This window comes from Polyodon spathula, chromosome 5, assembly GCF_017654505.1.
Source record: "Polyodon spathula isolate WHYD16114869_AA chromosome 5, ASM1765450v1, whole genome shotgun sequence".
Classification (NCBI taxonomy): Eukaryota; Metazoa; Chordata; class Actinopteri; order Acipenseriformes; family Polyodontidae; genus Polyodon; species Polyodon spathula.
In genome coordinates, this window is record NC_054538.1 from 20,259,474 (window position 1) to 20,280,024 (window position 20,551).

Consider the following 20,551-nt stretch of genomic DNA (forward strand, 5'->3'; position numbering starts at 1 on the left):
CCCAGTGGCATACACATTTTTTTGTGTGTTTCCAAATTTCTACAATGCAGATCTATATTCGTGTAGCAGAAAGTGAGACAGGTTTGGTTTGAGCTTGTCATTACTTTTAGATTACATTCCATCTTTGAAATCCTGCAAAAGGCAGACTGTGTGATCAATGCGCATTTTTGGCCAGCATTAACCACATGCTTGACTGCAAAACAATGAACATTCATATGCAATTTGCACCATGGGAAAGAACCACACAGTGTCAGGGAAGCAGAGTGCTCCAGTTGTTGTTTTTTGACAGCCCCATTAGCTGGTGTGGCTTATATGTAATCACGTTAACGAGCAAACCTTTAATTAGTTACATCAGCCACACCTTGCATAGTGCTTAAGAATACAACAATTGAAGCACTCAGCTTTCCTGACATGAGCTATAATCTTAATGCACCACAGAGGGCTATTACTTATTCATTTAATAAACTGAAACAAAAAAGTTAGGTTATAATAATAATAATAATAATAATAATAATAATAATAATAATAATAATAATAACAATAATAATAATATAATAATAATAACAATAATAATAAACATAATAATAATAATAATAATAATAATAATAATAGAAATTAAACCATTACTGAATGGGTATGTATCTCCTAAAGACCTGAATCCTGAAAATTGATTAACAAAGCTGCTCTTTGAGCCTGTGACACAGTCATGGCCTAACTCCGAGGGCACAAAAGGACTGCACTCACAGATCTCAGTGTAATTTTTCCTTCAAGCCTGCTGCAATTGTGGATGCAGTGACCTTGAAGATTAATGGTTACATTTCTATTTCAGGGATAATAACCTAACGTTCCCATTCAAGTATGAAATGTAACCATTACCAAATGGGTGAGTGTACTAAAGCTTTCCCAAGGCAAGATTGCAGAAGACTAGAATGCTACAAGGCTAAGCTGAAGGCTGCACTGTGCATTACCATTGAGAATCCCAGTAATTGAGGGAGAACTCACCTCTATGCCTGTGTTGCAGGGGTCAACTGGGAAGCCGTCTTTAGCAGGGCTTTGAGAATCCACGTGAACACCGCCGCATTGCTTATGTCCTTGACCGATGCACCTTGGAATAAAGCCCACAAAATTGCATATGGGCAGAGCATATGGAGCTGTCGCTCTCTGTCAGACTGGAAAGGAGATGGATGCAAAGCCTCCAATTCCACAGACTGGTTGGCATGGAATGCCGAGATAATCTTCGGCAAAAGGCATGATTGGTACGGAGTGTGACCTTTGTCCTGGTCTCTGTAAAAATTATTTTTCCTTATCGAGAATGCCTACAACTCACTCACCCACCCACTTTGCAGGGGTGAGCGCGCAAGAAAGCCACTTTGAACGATAATCAATTCTGACATGGCAAGCTGAAACAGCTGCCAGAGAACTTTAACGTGGAAGGGGATTTCCACTTGTCAAAAAGGGCCTGCAAAAACTGCAGTATAACTGCCATGGGACAAAGTCGTGGGGTCGAACCCACGAGGCAGACACCATGTCTGGAAGATGCCCCACTTGTACCTGTACTGGGAATGCATGGATGCTGCTTTGGCATTCTGCAGGGTGTCAATGACCCTATTGGAAAGCCCCAGACTGCTCAAATACAGCTGTTCAGGGCCAGACCCAGAGCTGCAGGCTTGATGGGTTGGGATGCCATAAGGTCCCCATGCAGAAAACCAGATTCTCCTGGGCCAATCTGGGGCTACTAGGAGCACCTTGGCCCGATCCTGCATTATCTTCTCCAGACACAAGGGGAGCAAGGCAGGCGGTGGGAAGGCGTATAACTGAAGTCTTGGCCACTGGTGTGCCAAGGCATTTATTGCCAGTGGGTCCCTGCCTCCTATCATGGAGAACCAGAGTGGACAGAGGGTTGATTCCTGGAGGCAAAGAGGTCTACCTCTGCAATCCCAAATCTCTCCTAGAAGAGGCTCACCACCTCAGAGTAAAGCCTCCACTGAGCTGCTGGGGACTCCCCTTGAGAGAAGATCTGCAGTCCAGTTTGTCACCCCAGGCAGATGAACTGCCCACATCGAGAGGAAGTTCTTGTGCACCCACAGCAAAAGCGTGAGGGTCACATGATGGAGACTGGGCGACCTGAAGCCGCTTGTTTGGATAGGAGCACTAAAAATAGGCTCCTGGACCAAGGTGGCCCAATGTTCCCCCAGTAATTAAGCGAGAACAGTTCCTTGATGGAAAAAACAGCTGCCCAGAACTTTTCCATCTGTTCTGAGTCTGCCGATCGCCTAGAACTGCGACTTCTTCCTCTTTCTCGCGGGGGAGGGGAAGGGGAAGCACAGCTTGAGCAGGATGAGGAAGACGGTACTGGGTCAGGAGTGGGGAGGGTCGGTAACCTCTGTACCGGTTCGGTAGGGGTTCACCAGTTCGCAGTTACCGCGGGTGGCAACGTACAGGAATGCTCGCCTGTAAAAGCTACTGGCAAAACCACTCAAGCAGTACCACACACAAGACTGAGGGAAGCCTGCTTGTTAGCAAGGACTAACATCCTTCGCAATGGTGATGCTAAAGATCTGTCACCAAAATGGCATCAAGATACTGTGGTTGAGATTGCAAGCAGCCACAACCAAAGCGAGTATCTTGGTTCTGCGTAGCCCAGCAGCTGCTCTTGTGCACGTGTGCTGAGCACCACGTTGCAGACAGGCCTAGTGCTGCTGAGCCCAGCAGCTGTCTTGTGCACGTGTGCTGAGCACCACGTTGCAGACAGGCCTATATATATATATATATATATATTATATATATATATATAATACTTTGTTTTGTATATTATTATTATTATATTTATTATTATTATTATTATTATTATGTAAATGTGACTGTGTAGCTGTGCGTTTTGTTATTGTTTTATTAAATGTGACGGCGAAGAGGTGTGGGTGTTTTTTGCTTGGTAGTGTGAATGGGAAGCCCCAGCCACAATTAAAAAAACCTTGTGCAGAAGGTGGCCTATTAATTAATTGTTTAATTTATTGCTAAATCGGGAGATGGTTACCTGCATAAAAGCCTGCAGCTCTCTGCACTCCGGGTGGGTGTTTGGAAGTGGAGAATGAGAGCGGCGGAGACGAGAGAGAACGAAACTAACATAACCCTAGGCACAGTGAAGGCGATTTGCCCAGCCTGACCTGGAAAATGTATTTTCTTATTGTGTTCGTGACTTGTTTTTGTTAATCTTTTTCATTTGGCTCTGTGTTTTTGTTAAATCGTTTATTTTCTTTTTGAGTTAAAAAATAAACAGCGCCGCAGAGTCTTTTTGCCCTGCAGTATTGCATTGGTTTTTCATTCAGGCCTGACGTCACCACTCAGCTACCGTGCCATGACGTGTAATTAGTAAAAACTATTACAGAGATTAGTTTAATATCGCATATAATTTGTGTAAAAACACAATAAATGCAAATATATATATAATATATACAGATATGATATAATATAATATATACAGATAGAAACAAGGCTCTCCGATCAGGTCAGTCTTGAAAAGAAAAATGGTGCCGAGGTCCGTGAACGCAGTTCTTTTGTGCCCTCGGGGGCAGGACCACGACTGCCCGACAGGTTTATACTGCAGCTTTGGTATACAACTTTCAGGATTCAGCTCTTTTGGAAGGTAAATGCCCATTAAGTAATGGTTACATTTCACAAGTACTGGCTTTAACATGATTAAAGACTCGCACATTTTTTTTTCCTTTGCAGCACTGGATACAAGTAATGACAAAAAAAGGTACCAATACAGAATATTTCTGTCTTAGGCGGGGCACAAGTAGAACAAACAGGCCCAAGGGCAATTAATAAGATATCAATAAGAATATACTGTAGTTACACAACTCATTTAAATGTACTGCACTGTAATCTATCACTGCTTACAAGGCCTTGTGACTCGTGAGCTCGGTGTAGAAGTGCACACTTCATACCCACGGTGTTGTAATGTCTCTATTAAGATATCCTCATTGAACTCATTTCAATTTACATTAAAGTTTACTTTTGAATCTTAATCTTTGTGAATATCATTGTTTTGTAAATAGAGCTTGTTTTGTGTTTTTGTTTTTTTAATTGTGACATACTGAAACTCTATTCATTCTATTTAAAATAATGTGCATCTTTTCAAACTAGCCTCAAGTGTTATAACGATATTAAGTGCCTCTGCATAAATCAGTCAGTAATATCCCTTTGAGTTTTCCTTTTCCTAATCTTCCAGTATCTTAGTTTTAATGATGCAGTTTTGACTCAGTGATCCTGTCCAGGAAATGTCAGAACCTGACTCAGCAAGTACGGTTTACCAGACACTTGTTTGGTGTGTCAGCAAACAAGCAATTCTGCAATGCAGGCAAACAGCAATTTGGCTTAGAGAACTAATTGCATTCTGATAAGCAAGACTAACATGTGGCACACTTTATTTACACTGTTCCTAAATCAAGGAGCAAGTCCATTGATTGCTTATTTTATAAAGACCTATTTAAAATGAACAAATACAAGCATTGCACCAACTAGCCACAAAAAAAATAAATAATTATTAATATGCATTAAGCAAGTAATTTTTTCTGTAACATTAATGTTATTGTTATTTAATTTTGAAATGTATAAGCTTGAATTCATTTAATTTACTTATTTACTGCTGTCAGTAGTTTTAGGTATTCTTGGCAATGCCACTGAGGCCTCATTCACTTCTATTGACATTAGTTCTGTCCAGCGCAGCAATGAAAATAAAAATCTAACACTTGTGTGAGTCTCTTTAGAAGAAATTAACTACAAATACAGTTCAACTTTGTTCTTCTCGTTTGGTCTGCTTTTAAGAACATTCACATTTTAAGCTGTAAGGAAAATAAGGAGAGGGAGTACAATCCACGTGAAGACGACAGGAAATTTGATTGGCTGATTGGGTGTCATGGCAACACAAATTATCACAGGTTAAAAAGAGACAACAAAGGAAGGCAGGCGATTGGAACATAACACAGGTTAATACACAATGTAAAGAATGCATGCAAACTGTTAGTGAGCTTAACACACTGACTTCATGCTTTGTTAGTACAACAGGAACGGCAATGAAAATACACACTCCATTTTGTAAACTGCAGTCTGTCTCAACACAAACAGAATTCTAAAGTATGGGAATCATGTTAATATTCCACCTATGCATCTGACTGGCTGCAACTAGGCAGCCTGCAGGGTGTAAAAGCCAATCAAAGCACATCTGCTGTTATTCAGTCACTCCACAGTCACCTCTAAATACTGGCTGCATACAATATTAAAAAGAACAGATTCAATAAATCATTTTTAAATAAAAAATCTGCAGCAGAGCCTGCAATGATTAAACACACTGAACAGACATACCATGCCATATATCTCAGATTCCAATGAATGTAGCAACAAGATGGAACAGATTTTGTTTTTCAGATTAAAAAAAAAATGCTTCATTCTGAGCAATTTTGACAAACTTGCAGCTTTCCCAAAATCACAGACCACCATTCTGTGAGAATGTAGAACAAAATAGCTAATTTCACAAATATTGTTATATATATTGAATATTACCATTCTGTGATTTTATTACAACTGTTCAAAAAATGCAGACCCTTTACTGTTAAATTAGATGCATAATTCCTACTATGAATACTGTGAATTAAGCACATAGCATGTGTGCTAATGGTATTACTTTAGGGTTTGCTAGACTACATCTGAATCCCTCAGGACGGATCAACCTATTTTCTGATTAAACGGTAAAGCAGAAAACTAACAAGAAAATAGAACAAGCAGATATTTACAACAAACATTAAAAAACTAGACAAAAGGAACAAATAAGCCATTTCAAAGCACTATTTATTTAAAGATATGAATCCAAAAATGAAACAACAAACTCAGTGTGATTTGAAATACAACATTTTCTGCCTATGATCATGCCAATCATTACTGGTATATTCTGAAATATTTTCCTTCTATTTGTCCCAAACATTGGCTACAGAGTTTATATTTGTGCATAAAATGCTATTTAAAAATAATAATAAAATAGCACTACTCACTACAGTACTTCTAATATTACTTACTGGATACACTGATGTTTTGTGTATTCAATAGTTAATCATTCAGAGTCGAAACTAGATTGTGAAAGTGAGTTCCAAGATTCTAAGCTTAGCAAGCATCTGACCACTGATCTCAAAATGCGAATGGAGAAGAAAGCTAGTCTAGAATTGTAAAGTACAGGTTGTAGGCTATTTGGATAAAGAAGAATGGCTGACAATAGTCAGTCAAGATAAAGTTAAAAAGGCGTCTTGGATATCTGAGCAACAAAGTTTTTATGAATAGGACCCTTGACTCCAAATGCTATTTGAAGCCATTGGTGAAATTACGGGTCATCCTGTTACCAAAGTATTGTGGGACAGAAATTTCATGGGCCAAGGAATCAACACCTTCAAGTATGGTGTCTAGTCAGACTGTTAACTAAGATTACAAGCAATGACTGTTTGAACTTGGTTCAAAAAAAGTATTTTGCACTGATGGTTGAAATGGTTTTGCTTAAACAATACAGGTAGGCTACAGGGATGCATTGATTTTTGTTGATTAGCCATTGTGTGCTTGATTAGTAAATTATATATTAACCATACCACTAGTATCACAGCCTATAAGGCTTTTTATTACAATTTCCATAATAACCTCTCTGCTTTGGTTGGTTGGCAAGCCAACTATCATAGCTTTTGAAACCTCTACGAGAACTAAAGGTAACTAAAGCCCATATCCCACAGATGATACCTCTAGTGTCGATCTAAAAACGCCAAATGTCCTTTGAAGCCCTGAGTCATAATAAATTAGTTCACTTCTTCAAAGCAAATGATACAAATAATATGATCTACTTTTGCATACTACATGACACTGTATTACACAAACAGTAATAACCTTTTAAAATAAATAATACAAAAAATAAATTAATAGAAAATAAGAGTTAATGCTGAGGCATAAATCAACTTCAAACCTGAATTCGGCAAGCATTAAAACCAGCAAGGCAGCACATGCTTTTCAGGCAAGGGTGTGGGTGTGGGTGTGGGGGGGTGATTACAATTTAAACTGTGCATCTTATGGATCCATTACACATCAGGCCATTTAGGAGAAACAATATTTATATCTTTAGATATGAGGTTTCAAAAGTTTTAGTGAGAGTTTATTCATGATGATGCCATCATGCCACGTGACAATACAACTTATCAAGTTCAACCACACATCTCCCAATACATCATGACTGCTTGGGCCTAACTTCAAAAGGGATGGAACATTTCAATGCCGAATGAAGATGTTAAAAGGAAGGATAGGATCAAAAAGAATAAATTCTTTACATCTCTTTGGTTAGTGAGCTGTAACTAGCTTGTTTATTCTTCCAGACCAGCGTCACACATTACGAATAAGAAAGATGTATCGCTGTATCCATGGTGAATTTGGAACGTTCTGCAAGATTGCTAAGTATGGTCACTCTTGCTAGCTCCATGACGCCAACAAACAAGGTCTTGCGGAAATCTTGGTGTTAATCTACAACCAAGATGGCAAAAGGCTATTATCTTCAGTGGAAGACATTATACAACAGGATTATATCCAAAGGAATTTCTCCCAGACATGTTGCTCCCATTTCAGTGACTCTATCTGTTTACACAATGCCACCTTACAGTTGTGTTGCATGCACGTTTAGAGAAAGACTCGCAACTCGTGTACACACTAGTTTTAATGTCTTTGAGTGTGGCTGACTACTGGACTAACTAGTCTAGCCCTGGGGGTGGTTTCGAGTCATGAAGCAGAATTGCTGGGGCACACTATTGCAAGATGCCAGTATTGCTTCAAATTGCCCAAAAAAGGCAGCTACAAATTCAATCCATGTTATTTGGACAGCTGAGACACTTGAAAAAAAGGAGGAGTTGTAATAAATACTGATTAGAAATAATTAGGCGTAATAAGAAGGAGAAGCTGAAGGAAAGTAATTAAGTCCTTCAAGATGCACAGGTGAAACTGTAATAAGACATTCTGTTCTCCATTTTAAGCATTACATAAAAACAGCTACTTTGCATCACAACAAGCAAACTTAAAAATGCAAAAAACAAACAAAAAAAAAAAGCCAGCCTCTAAATACATAATTATACAATGACAATAAACATATGCCAAGACATACAATCAGCTACAGAGTTTGTTTTAACTTTCTTTAAATGACAGTGAAGATTATACAGCAAGGACTAGTGTACTGGTATCAATCAGCTTCAAAACTAAGACACGATTTAAAAAAAAAAAAAAAAAAAAAAAAAAAATTGAAGGACAATTTCATAACATTATTGAACTTTAAGGCTTCCAAATTCCCATTAACGGAGTGTGTATAATTTAAAAGACCCGACAAATGTGCTGCCTAAAAATCTCAGAACTCGCTGCCATTTGCAAAGCCACATAATTCAATGGATGTTTTCTTCAGAAGCTGATGAATATATGCACACCAGTCCTGCTGTATAGGACTGCACTGTCACCACCAGCCATTATTACGTCTTTATTTTTGAATGAAGTGGAATTGTACTCACGCCGTTCCAATCTACTCCCATACTCACTTCCTCGCCTCCCTCCAAGCCGCTCTCATACTTCATGCTGCTTCGCCTCCGTTCAGGGGTGTCTCTGTCCTTGAGGATTTCAACTACTCTCGTCTGGTGGATGGGGTCGGTGCCCTGGCATGCAACAATACAGCAATATCAGTTACAATTGTTCTGTTTTCTGTTGCTTTTTAAAAAAAAAAAAAAAAAAAAATTATATATATATCACACACTGGCACTCCTAACCCGGTCTGGACCCACGTCCAGGCTACCCGGGTAACAATCCCGCGAAGTGTGAAACCACGTACCTTAGGATGTGGGTTGACATGCTTTGACCCAGGTTGAATGAGACAAAATGCTTGACGGCTATTCGTGAGCCAACACATTAACAAATAGCCACGCCTGCGTGAAGGTTTCACTTCCGCAAGGAATACTTCTGTTAAGCCATATTTTTGTTGATTAAGACACAGCACGAGGCAGATTGCAGCGGGGATGTAGAAACATTTGCTCTAATCAACATTTGGGTTGACAGTTCTAACCAGAAAAGCTTGGATGAAAGCGTCAATAACAAGCTGCTTCCGGGGCACTGATTGACAAGTATTGTGCACTTGCGTCTGTCACCCAGGTCAACCCTGCTTTATCAAAAGCAGTGTGGAATCACATACCTGACCCGCGTGACACCGGGTCCTGACCCAGGTAGAGCATGCCAGTGTTAAAGGGGCTAAAAGAAAATGTTACGCTCGGGATGTCAACTATTTGAACCACACTTTCCCATGTTCTCTACCCAAATGTATGTGAGGAATCATGGGCTGCTGGTCCTCTGCACAGTGACATAACCGTTATTCTGCCATTGACAGCAAATGCAATCTTTTAAGGTTCCAAGGGGGGGGGGGGGGGCAGTCTTACAATATATCGTCACACTCTGTTCGACATGCTAAGCAAATGTTCCTTAATTCAATTTCATGAAAAGTAATTTACAAAAAAAAAAATAGTTTCTTATATACTTTCTTGGTTAATAAAAGAAACTTACTGTCGTGCTCTGTATCCCAAGCAAGGCAGAAAAAGAGAAAAACAAAATGAGATGAACTGATCACAACCGATAAGCCACCCCTATCAATTTAATTTGAATTCTTACAACAATGTAGACCTGTACACTGGACTAGGAAGGATCGCTCCACTCAAAACAGCAGATATACTACACTAACATGTATATCAATGTACATTTTATATTTCAGAAAAAGGCACCAAAACTATTTAACTTGTTATATTATGGTAGACTTTTACAAATCACAATAATGAATACTATAATTGAACAATCTGTCATCATTCCATTGTACTTACAATATAAAAAGTAGTTGTATTCATCCTACAAAATGTGCAGAACCCTAAATTTAGTATTTTGTATGTCTCTCAAAAAAAAGCAACAACCTTTGAAGTGTCAAATAAAAAAAATAAAAAACTGTTCAAATCCAATTAACTACTCTATTAATGATACTATCACAACAGGAAATCAGCATCCTTGTATCTACAACATGTACATATTTTGAAGACCTCATAAATCAGTAGACCGTAAATACAATTACAATTAGGCCCCTGAGTGTATTGCTTTTCTACTGTCCTATTCAATTGATATCCAGAAACTCAATAATTTTAGCTGGTGTCTGAATGGGATCAAAACTGACTCTGTTGAATAGGCCAATAGATGGAAAACAAACACGCAAGCACATGCACAGGTGTTAAATGGGTGAGGTTTACCTGTTTCCTTGATCTCATGGCACACTCCTCAAGGGTCTCTGCTGCCTCCAGCTTGCCCTGTCGGCGGTACAGTGCTCCCAGATTCCTCAGGGTAGTGTTGACAGTGGGGCTGGGGAAGGCAAGTGAACTCAGTCTTAATTAATGCAGCAGCATAGGTTTCCTGATCAACATTCAGTATTTGGATTAAACTATTTCACCTCGGGGTGGCACTGTTATTTTTAGTGGGGTTGTGCCGAACCAGTGGCTCTACACCAGGGGTGCCCAATCACAGTCCTGCAGGGCCATTCCACTCCAGGTTTAACAGGTAAAATTATATAATTAACTACTTCAGGGTCCAGATGCAGGTTTACTTGGTTCAATTAAACAATTTAGAACAGGGTTCGAACAAAGAACAGGGCTGGAACAAAGACCAGGAGAGGAAGGGCCAACTTTGGCCACCCCTGCTCTACACAATGGGGCATTCAACTCTCAACCCCATTTTTGTTGACACAGGATCAACTGATATATAAAGTACATGCATTTATGGTTAACAAATAAACTGCACAACTTCTGAAGTTCAATTGAAAGTTTTATTGTAGGCCACCAGGATTTATGTGTGTGCTATGTTTTATGTTTGTGAATTCTGTGCTCTTGAAAACAACAATGACAGACAGGCACGCTGAGAGTTTCACCTGGGTCTTGTGTTTCAGTTGGGTCGCTGAAAGACTGACAATTGTGCTGAATTGTGTTGTGACCTTGTAATGAAGACTACTATCCACTAGGGGCAAGGATGAGACAGTCAAACCAGGTCTCCATAGGTGAAAAGCATGCAAGACGCGATGATGGACACTCTTAAAATGAATCACCATCAAAGTGCAGCTGGTGCTGATGGACAAGTTTTTTTTTGTTTGTTTTTTTTTAATAACAGAAATACACATCTTAAAAACTCTATTGATATGATAATGTACTGTATACATATATATTAACAAGTTAACAAGCAATCCTCTGTTCTTACCTATTAACCTTACATGCCTTGTACCAGCCACCATACTCTGCATAGGGAGCACCGTCTCTGTGTTTACCCTGAACCAAAACAAGCAGCGAATCAGGAACACATCCACATTGAATCATCAAGGAGGTTATTAAACATCAAGAGACTGAAATGAAAGCGCAGCACTCTACTTACTTTGCTCATTTCTTCCCTCTCCTCTGCATGCATCCAAATCGGCTTATTTTCAGCTGAAAGCAAAGCAGATGTATTTATAGTGCTGTTATAAATCTTGCAAAAAGAAAACAACTTTTTAACTTGCAAGTCTTAAAAGCATATTGCAGAAATGCACCATTTTCTCCAAAATAATTTTGAATGTGAAGGATAGTAAAGTTGAATAATCTGTATTTTACCACATAGGATGAACAGAGAATAGATTATTGTTTCCAGTAGTGACTTGGCAGAGAGGGCCAAGGTTTGAGAATTTGAGTAATCAGGGGATAGAACTGCATTGGTCGGCTTTGGGATTTAGCCAGGATATGTGTGTTTACACCACTCCAAAACACATCTGAAAGGTTTATTTCAAAGGCGTTCACCAGATGAGAACCCCCCTGCATTCACGTTGCACACACTAATCTTATGCATATTAAATAACTTTTCATTTAAAGCACATTTCTTTATGTGGCCCATTAATAATCTATTACTTAGTACATGATATATTTTGATAGATTCTGCTCATATTTAATGTTTTTTTTTGTTGATTTTTTTTATAAATCCACATTACTATTTGGACACCAAAGGGACATAACTGCAGGCTACTTATGGAGATTCCAAATTAGAGTCTGCTTGCCAGAGCTCTAAATCCTATTATGTTGCTCAGAGAACTTGTTTGTTTCTTTGTTTGTAGGGTCTTTAAATAAAGTTCAACATCTTACTAGGGTTTGTTTCCCTAGAAATACAATCTTATCCGTTTAAGATCCTATTATATGTGCGGTCTCTATCACTCTCTATTGTGGTTTCTGCACAGCTCATCCTTTGCCATATTCCAAAAAAACTGCATTCGTGAAGACTTGTCATTGCTGATTTTCAGAAGTGAGGTGGGGAATCATTTTAGCATTGCACAATACATTGAAGTCACTAGGGGAAGTCTTCAAACAGTAAATTAAAGTACTTTCGCAAACTGGTTCAGACCAGTAATTTAAAGACAAGGCTGTGGTTGAAGCATTGAGCTCTGAATCCTGTGCAACACTGATATGCCGCACAGCTTTGAGAAGACTTTTCAGTTTTTTGCTGGTATAGTAGCATGGCAAAACTGTTTCTAATAAAAGGAGATACATATTCAACACGTGTAATATAATATTAAAACAGGAAATAAATTATTCTGTATATTAGGAAAACGTGGACGATAAAGTACCACTCTAATGTGCCCAATGGTAGCATAAAGTTAGTCTTTGCATGACTACATTGTGCCTTACCAGGTTTTGGAGAAGAACAGAACTCCTTCCATGGCTGCTGTACTTTGTGCTTCCTCTATTATGTGAAGACAACTGTTCTGAAATGTATTTTCTTGGCATTTTGAATTTACCTCTGTAACTTCTTCCACTGCTACCTGTTAATTTAACCCTTTTCTCTTATTTCTTAGTGCGGTTTAAGCATTTCTTATGTATTGATGCATATATCTCTCTCTCAAACTGTATGTGTTTTTACTCCAGATCAATTTTGACGTTTAATTACTTTTACCATACTAACACTATTGATAAATTCACTATTCCATTTTGTTATTTTCTGTTTCACTTATTTTATTCAAGTAATCTCACGGACACATTTATATCATCCCCATCCACTGAGCCAGCCAGACAACTTTTGCATCTCTCTGTGTATGGAGCAGTCTGAATCCTGTAGTCTAGTTCTTCACGTTTGATATAAATGATGCTAATAAATGTTATAGGAAAGTAAAAGCATTATTAGTATTGGCTAATGCCATAGTTTCCACCTTTACCTTATAATATGATTTAGTTTAAGTTAAGTAATTCAAATTAACTACAATGTAAAAAAAACAAAACATACCATCAAACAGCAGTGGATCTTAATATGGAAAAAGGAAAAATGAAGTTCCTTATTTGTAACAACCTCAAAATAAACAATGATGTGATAATGGAAACCATTATTTAAACGAAAATAATAATTAGTATGTGAATGTAGTGTTAATCTGTTAATTTTAGTTAATACTGTTATGTTAATGAACACTTAGAATTAAAAAGCAACCAATACCACTGAAAAGGGGAGGGCAACTTTCATTTTATTTTGTACTGTTTTTTATGCATATAGGGAGACATGTATCAAGCATTTGCAATGGCATTATGGCCATAGCGCTGAGTTTAACCCAGCCTTAAAATTGCCCCATATGTATCATGACACTTTTGGCAAGTGTTAGCACCATCAAAATGCGCTCCGCCGCTCATTAGCCATGCATTTTAAAGTGTGTCAAGCCTTAATTATATGCATGGACAAATTGTAGATGGGGCTCATTTGTAAATGAAGTCTGTGATAGTAAAATTTGATTTATAAAGTGGCCGAACAGCAGCGCCGGCCCTAAAAGGGTCCACAAATAAGACCAATTTCAAATTATTATTTGGGCTCAAAGAAAAAGTCAGAAAGCAGCTGATAGGAACGAGCATTATGGCAGCAGTCATACAGGGGCCCGGAAAATTCACTGTATTTTAAAAAGAATCACGAATGACAACAAATTTCAGAGTGTCTCTAAACCGACATTTTATTATTATTATTTTGTTTGTATTCATCATATAATAAACTTCATTAAATCCTTTTCACTATGTATATTTGGTTTTATCTGTCGTATAATAATAAATATAACGTCAAGACACTTAGTCAACACGGGTCATTGGCTCTCCAAATGACCTACCTATTGTTCAATTGAGGAAGCACATTTGAAGGGGAGGTGCTATTTTTCAGATTAGTCTGTAAATCTGTGCTACCGTAGTCCATTTTGGGGGTTTCAGAACACCGGTGCAGCAGAATTTTCGCATTTAAATGTGCCAGCTTATGCCATGACTCATTAATTTTGGGCCAATTATTACATTTTGGGTAAAATTTGTGCCGCTGCAGGGCAGTACTTTACACTCCGCCAATTTGGCGCTGCGTCGTTGATCTTGATACATGCCCCCCCATAGTGTCTCTATGGGCTACTACCAGCTCGTCAGCCATTGTATTCATCTTTTTTGATACAGTCGTACAGTGACTAATTTTTTAACTCTCTATTTGAGCTGGGTGGATGCCAAGTGATTACTTTACTATATGACACAATAAGGACTTTTTAGACTATACCCTGACTCCCCGATTTTCCCCCAGTGCCCAGTCTCAAGTTGATCCCATGCCACCACAGAGCTTGTTGGAGAATTTTGCACGAAAAAACTGATACCAATAACCAATAGAAAATAGTCTTTTTTCTTCTTTCTCTCATATCTCTTGGTTTAGTGACATCGCTGAGTAATTCTTTAAGTCCTTTACTGAACTGGTCCGTTGCTGTATTCTTGAGGTTCACATCAACAAAACCTAATTGTTTTATAGTGGAAACTGTTCCTCATTTGTTGTGCTGCAGAGCCACTCTGATTGAAAACAAGAGGAATCATGCAACTTCCCGCCAGCGCCAAGCCTTAACTCATCAAACCAGCCTGCTCTGCTACACTGGTTCAGTTACTACAGATAAGCTATTGTTTCATTTATGTACTGTTTGGACCATATCTTACTGTTTGTTTGTTTGTTCGATTTTTTTACTAAGGAAAATGTCTAGACTTTCATTACTGGAAGTTTGCAGCGTCTTAAATCTAAGATCAAAATGTTTTACTAGGAAGTTTAGGTGTGGGCCTGTGCAATTTACTTTTGCCATCAAATCAAGTCTGTACTTACCATCTACAGATCCAAATTCCTTCTCGTGGGCTCTGGTGAGAATCTCCTTGTACATAATCTCTGCCTCCTTGTATTTGCCTTGCTTTAGGTAACAGGAAGCCTAGAAGGATAGCATGCAAATAAGTATGAAGCAAGCTACTAAATCAGACTTGCAGTTTCAGCCTGGCTGCCCCCATACAATTAACTTCAGCAATTATAAAATCTCATAGCCCCAATGTAAAGTACCATATTCAAATGACAAGTTTGCAAACATGGTTAACATAACCCCTGCATCCTAATTCAGTGATTCAGGACTAGGTTGATAGGAAGGCCAATTCCCTGTCGCTAAACACTTGTCATTAGAATAGCTCTCAAGTCAATTTGATCTTTATTCCTTTCAGGTAAATAATCAATTAAAATAACCATCTGGCCATATTTAAGACTTTACCTTGAGTGCAAAATGTATAACTACATTAGAACTAAATATTAAGGCTGATGATTTAAGACTTATAACAATGCCACTCGTAGGTGTGGTTCTATCCTGATGCAACATAAAAGAAGTTTAGTGTATGATCTTCATTCTCCATTGTATAAATGAGGTACTGTAATTTTCATAACCATGAAGCATGTTATCCATTGGCATGCTTTTACTACTACACACTGTATTTGAATGTTAACTCTAAAGCCCCTCTTACACTGGCATGCTCTGCCTGGGTCAGACCCTACCGGGGGTAGCGACATGGTGTCATATGGGTCAGCTACGTGATTTCATACTGCTTTTTGAAGAAGCAGGGTCGACCTGGGTGACAGAAGCAAGTATACAATGAGCGTACACAATGCCCCGGAAGTAGCTTGTTACAGATGCTTCCAGCCAAGCTTCTCTGGATTGAATTGGCAGCCCAAACGATGACAGCAAATGTTTCTTCATCCCTGCTGTAATCTGGCTCATGGTGTGTCTCAATCAACAAAAATGGGGCTAAACAACATGGCTGTGTGTTACTTTGTCCAGTTCCGAACGCCCATCATGCATTTTGTCTTGCTCGACCCGGATCAAAGCGTGTCGACCCAGATACGTGGTTTCAAACTACACAGGATTGTGACCCGGGTGCCAGAACCCGGTTCGGAACCTGGGTAGGAGCACCAGTGTGAAAGGGGCTCAAGATGCTGTGAACCTGATATCTCAGAGGCTAGATAACTCACCAGATTGTTCTTTGTCTTGGCAACGTTGGGATCATCAGGACCCAGCCTGGACTCGTAAATCTCAAGGGCGCGGCAGTAGTAATATTCCACCTCCTCGTATTTACCCTGGTTTTGGCAGAGCAGCGCCAAGTTGTTCAGCTGCTTGGCTACATCGGGATGATCCTTTCCAAGGACCTGGGGTTGTGACAACATGGAAGAATTAGTATAACAAAAAGAAAAAGATTCAGTTTTAAATACTAGTAAATGTGATCAATAGCTTTTAAAACACTATTAGAAATACCAAAAGACACTTAATAAATTAAAAATCAACAAACATTTCGACTAGGAGTCTTGTTCTATGTCTTCTATGTGAAAAAAAAACAAAAAGCTTTGCATACTTATATACAGTACATGTTGTATATAAATGTTTACATTCGTGTACAAAAGTCCTATGTTCATTTGGAGGGGGGATCAAATGCTTTCTTCACAGGTAATTTCCATTAATGATAACATGAAACAGTTATCCATATTAAACAGTAGCTGCAATAAGATTAAGTTTGAAAGTTTACACAGCTAGCACCCACCCAACAGATTTCTGAAGATGACCCGTCCTGTAAAATGCCTATGTATGAGAATATAATGCAAGCTGCTCTGAATATTGTATTACATTCAGAGAGATGGCCATTTAACAATAACCTTGCCAATGTCAGATATAAATCTCACAAATTATTTTCATAACAGCCCTTCCTCCAACAGCTGTTTTAAATGATTCATTAGGTTTTAGCAACTACAAGGGCTACTCTTGAAAGATGACAGTAAAGGCTGACCAAGGGAAAAGGTTTCATTGTCTTTACACTGATAGAGTTATCATGGGTGTGTTACTGTTCACAGCATATTCATCAGTCTCCTGGGATTAGCCCTTATTTGTGCTCATGAATCAAGGAGACAGCAGTATGTTTAGAAGGTAAGTCATTTAATTTTTTTTTTTTTTTTTAAAAACAGTAAATGCTACATTGTAGAATATTTAGTTTTTTATGTCCACCTTTTAAAAGACATTCTATTTTTGCCATCAGTGAATTATCAAACAAAATAAAAACAAATAAATGAAAAAATAACAGGCAAGTGAAATGTCCCCTTCTTGTACTGGATAGTGATCTTTAATCAGCTGCTGTCTTTATCGTTGAAGACATTTTAAAGAAATTGTGCAGCTCCATGCAATGTGTTCGATCAAATACCAGAAGCATACTAAACCGACTGCAGTGCAACAGGTAGTACATCAATACGGCAAACGTTTGATGTATTCATTTTTAAGTGATTAAAAAAAAAAAAATGTATATTACACCATTCTTTCCGAAATGGGAGTTTTCACAGGGAACTAAGTATTACACAGAAATGGGTAAATTTCATGGAAACCGTGAAAACTGTGAAAAAAAATACAGCCTTACTACTGAGTGCTTGCCCACTTCCTCTTTCCTAAACAGTATGTTCTTACCTTTTCTCTGATCTCAAGAGCTCTCTTGCAGAGTGGCTCAGCCTCCTTGTACTTTCCTCTCTTACCATACAAGACAGCCAGGTTGTTAAGTGTAGCAGCAACCTAAATTCAATTGGGAGGGGGGGGGGGAGGGGGAGGGGAGGGGGTTATGTAGTATAAACAAAGATCTGTAAAGCTACTTCAGCTTTCTAGAAATCTTTACTTTACTAGACCATTAAACAAATCTCTGCTTCAGCACCGATAGCTTTCACTTCAATTCATCACCAAGGAGATGTCCTGTTGCTACAGGCTGTATTGAACTACATTCTTCTCAGCATACTGACAGTAGTTATTTGAACCTTGAACTCTGTATTACCGGTATTTTGCATTGAATCACTTTTTATATTCCAACATATATACGTGTACCGTAAACAAGTAACCTACATAGATCAAGGCTATTTTAAACAGTACTCACAGCAGGGTGATCTTTGCCTAGTGTTTTCTCTCGGATAGATAAAGCATCATTGAGTAGATGTGCAGCTTCTTTGTATTTGTTCTGATCCCTATTAAAAAAAGAAGAGCGCACACCTAGGATAAAGTAACTGGGATAAATTGTTACTACTGAATCATTCTCGGCATAACCATGATTTGGTGTTCAATAATTAAGTAGTGTTGTTCAGCATGTATTTGATGCTTACTGTCTGAGTACAAACATCAGGCTTATCGGATGCAGAGACCAAGTAGGCGGTAAAATACTAAGGAAGAAGTAATGCCACCCAAAGTGGGACAGGTGGTCATTCATCTTCCACCCATCAAGATTTAAGTGATTTAAGTGTAACAGTGCCACAGCTGATGGGCTGGGTGGCTGTGATTTCATGTCGTTAATCTAACACTTAGAAAATGGCAAGTTAACTTTTAGCAGATCAAAATGCAAAACAAAAGTGATATACACAATATATATGATCCATTGTTTTAGAGTAGGGGAAGTTCAAGTATGAGGTTTGGGTGAAAGCTACATCTTTAAAAACAACTCTACCTGTACACCAGGGCGAGTATGTTGAGCATGGTGGCCACATCGGGGTGATCGTGTCCTGAAGTCTTCTCCAGATCCTCTAGGGCTTGCTTGCAGAGCGGCACGGCCACCTCGTAGCGGCCCTGGGAGGCGTACTGGATCACCAGGTTGTGCAGAGTGCGTAGGCGGGCTGGGATCTCGTAGCCGCCCTGCTGGGCTGCAGCCACTGCTGCGCTGTTGTGTTGATGTTGCACTGCAAGAGCAGGAGGCAGGGAGAGCGGTTAAAATATGACTGGGGTCCAGATGTCATATTTCTCAAAACCAAGGACTTTTAGAAAGGTAACTCCTTGTTCATCTCTGCTCACTAAACATGTTTGTATAAAGAACTTGACATCTACTTATCTTATTACCATCGGGAGCTAAAGCAACAATTTCAGCAGGAACATTTTCCAATCTATCAATGAATATTCATATGTAATATTTATATAAACTGATTATGCACCAAAGCAATATTTACGTGGTATACATTTTTCTTTATTATAAAAAGAATAATCTAAAATGTGTATTGGGTTATAATCAGCTGTATTGCATATTTGGAAGAAGATGCTAATGACATGGATAAACAATCTACAAGAAGCTGATTATCAAAATATTTTGTACTATTTATGACATTTACCATTTATGTAATGATATAACTGATAGTTATATAAAATAACTAAAATAAAGATTGATTGACTGGTGGCTTCATAAGTAACTGCAAACGTATCTCTTAAAAGCAATTAAAGAAGTTCTTTACATTAATTAATTATACTGAAATACATGGTTTAAAGAGCATGTTCATAAACTACACTTGGTAGTTACTACCCTATATGCATAATCCTTTTCAGACAGATTCGATTTAGCTGCACACTATGGCATACTGCTTAATTTGACTGCAACATGATATTAGCAGCAACATTTCCTTATTTACCATAAAGCCAGAGTCAAAATTGCACTGAAGTGCCAGTTGGTATGCAAATTATAATTCTATTCAGAAAGAAAAAGAATGATTAAAAATCAAGATCAAAGTACAAACTAGGGAACAACGCATGAGTATTTGCTCTTACTTCCTTGGCCGTGTTCTTCCTCATCATTGGGGAAAAGATCATCGAGAGAATCCTTTGGAGGCTCTCCTTCTTTCTCCTCCTGGGAAACCAAATGCAGTGGTCCAGTTTACATGAAATACCATGTTGTGCAGTGCAGAACAAATTTGGTACGAATATTTAATAAAGCACTAAAGGTATGCAAACCATGGTACATTACAATAATGGTGAGGTGGTCTGGCTATTCACTTTCAAGACATTGTTTTAAAAGGGTCGATATGTTTACCTTCGCAGATCTAGTATGCTACCATGCTTAAGACATCCGTCTTAAATACAGACCCCCCCCCCCCCCCCAAAAAAAGAAGTAAAAAAATGTATAATACAGAAGCATACAAAAAAATAGTTTTATAACTTTAACAGCACTGGTCCCTTGCATTTGATTCTTTGGCTCACATATACAATTGAAACATAGCAACCCTTCCCTTTTATAGCCTACATTTATAAACACTGAGATTGCTTTAAAGATTTCGCCAGCTGGAGCTACACGGCCCTCTTAGCCATAAGGGTGCTCACGAGAAGACCTTCTTGAACAGTAACTGACAAGGT

At 38.5% G+C, this 20,551-nt stretch overlaps 1 protein-coding gene across 10 annotated transcripts in view; it reads right to left on the reverse strand.

Moving 5' to 3' along the window:
- Nucleotides 1-20,551, reverse strand: part of LOC121315698 (kinesin light chain 1-like) — a 63,857-nt gene that overhangs the window by 25,431 nt on the left and 17,875 nt on the right. For 5 of the 10 annotated variants that reach the window (XM_041250021.1, XM_041250019.1, XM_041250020.1 and 2 more), the window contains exons 4-14: nucleotides 19,970-20,048; nucleotides 18,888-19,116; nucleotides 18,327-18,414; nucleotides 17,873-17,974; nucleotides 16,402-16,575; nucleotides 15,223-15,322; nucleotides 11,494-11,546; nucleotides 11,323-11,390; nucleotides 10,329-10,437; nucleotides 9,604-9,612; nucleotides 8,568-8,708 (exon numbers count right to left, since the gene is read on the reverse strand). In XM_041250021.1, coding sequence (XP_041105955.1) covers nucleotides 8,568-8,708; nucleotides 9,604-9,612; nucleotides 10,329-10,437; nucleotides 11,323-11,390; nucleotides 11,494-11,546; nucleotides 15,223-15,322; nucleotides 16,402-16,575; nucleotides 17,873-17,974; nucleotides 18,327-18,414; nucleotides 18,888-19,116; nucleotides 19,970-20,048 — 1,152 coding nt within the window. The remainder of the gene's footprint in view (nucleotides 1-8,567; nucleotides 8,709-9,603; nucleotides 9,613-10,328; nucleotides 10,438-11,322; nucleotides 11,391-11,493; nucleotides 11,547-15,222; nucleotides 15,323-16,401; nucleotides 16,576-17,872; nucleotides 17,975-18,326; nucleotides 18,415-18,887; nucleotides 19,117-19,969; nucleotides 20,049-20,551) is intronic. The other 5 variants (XM_041250023.1, XM_041250027.1, XM_041250026.1 and 2 more) reach the window with 3 other exon arrangements.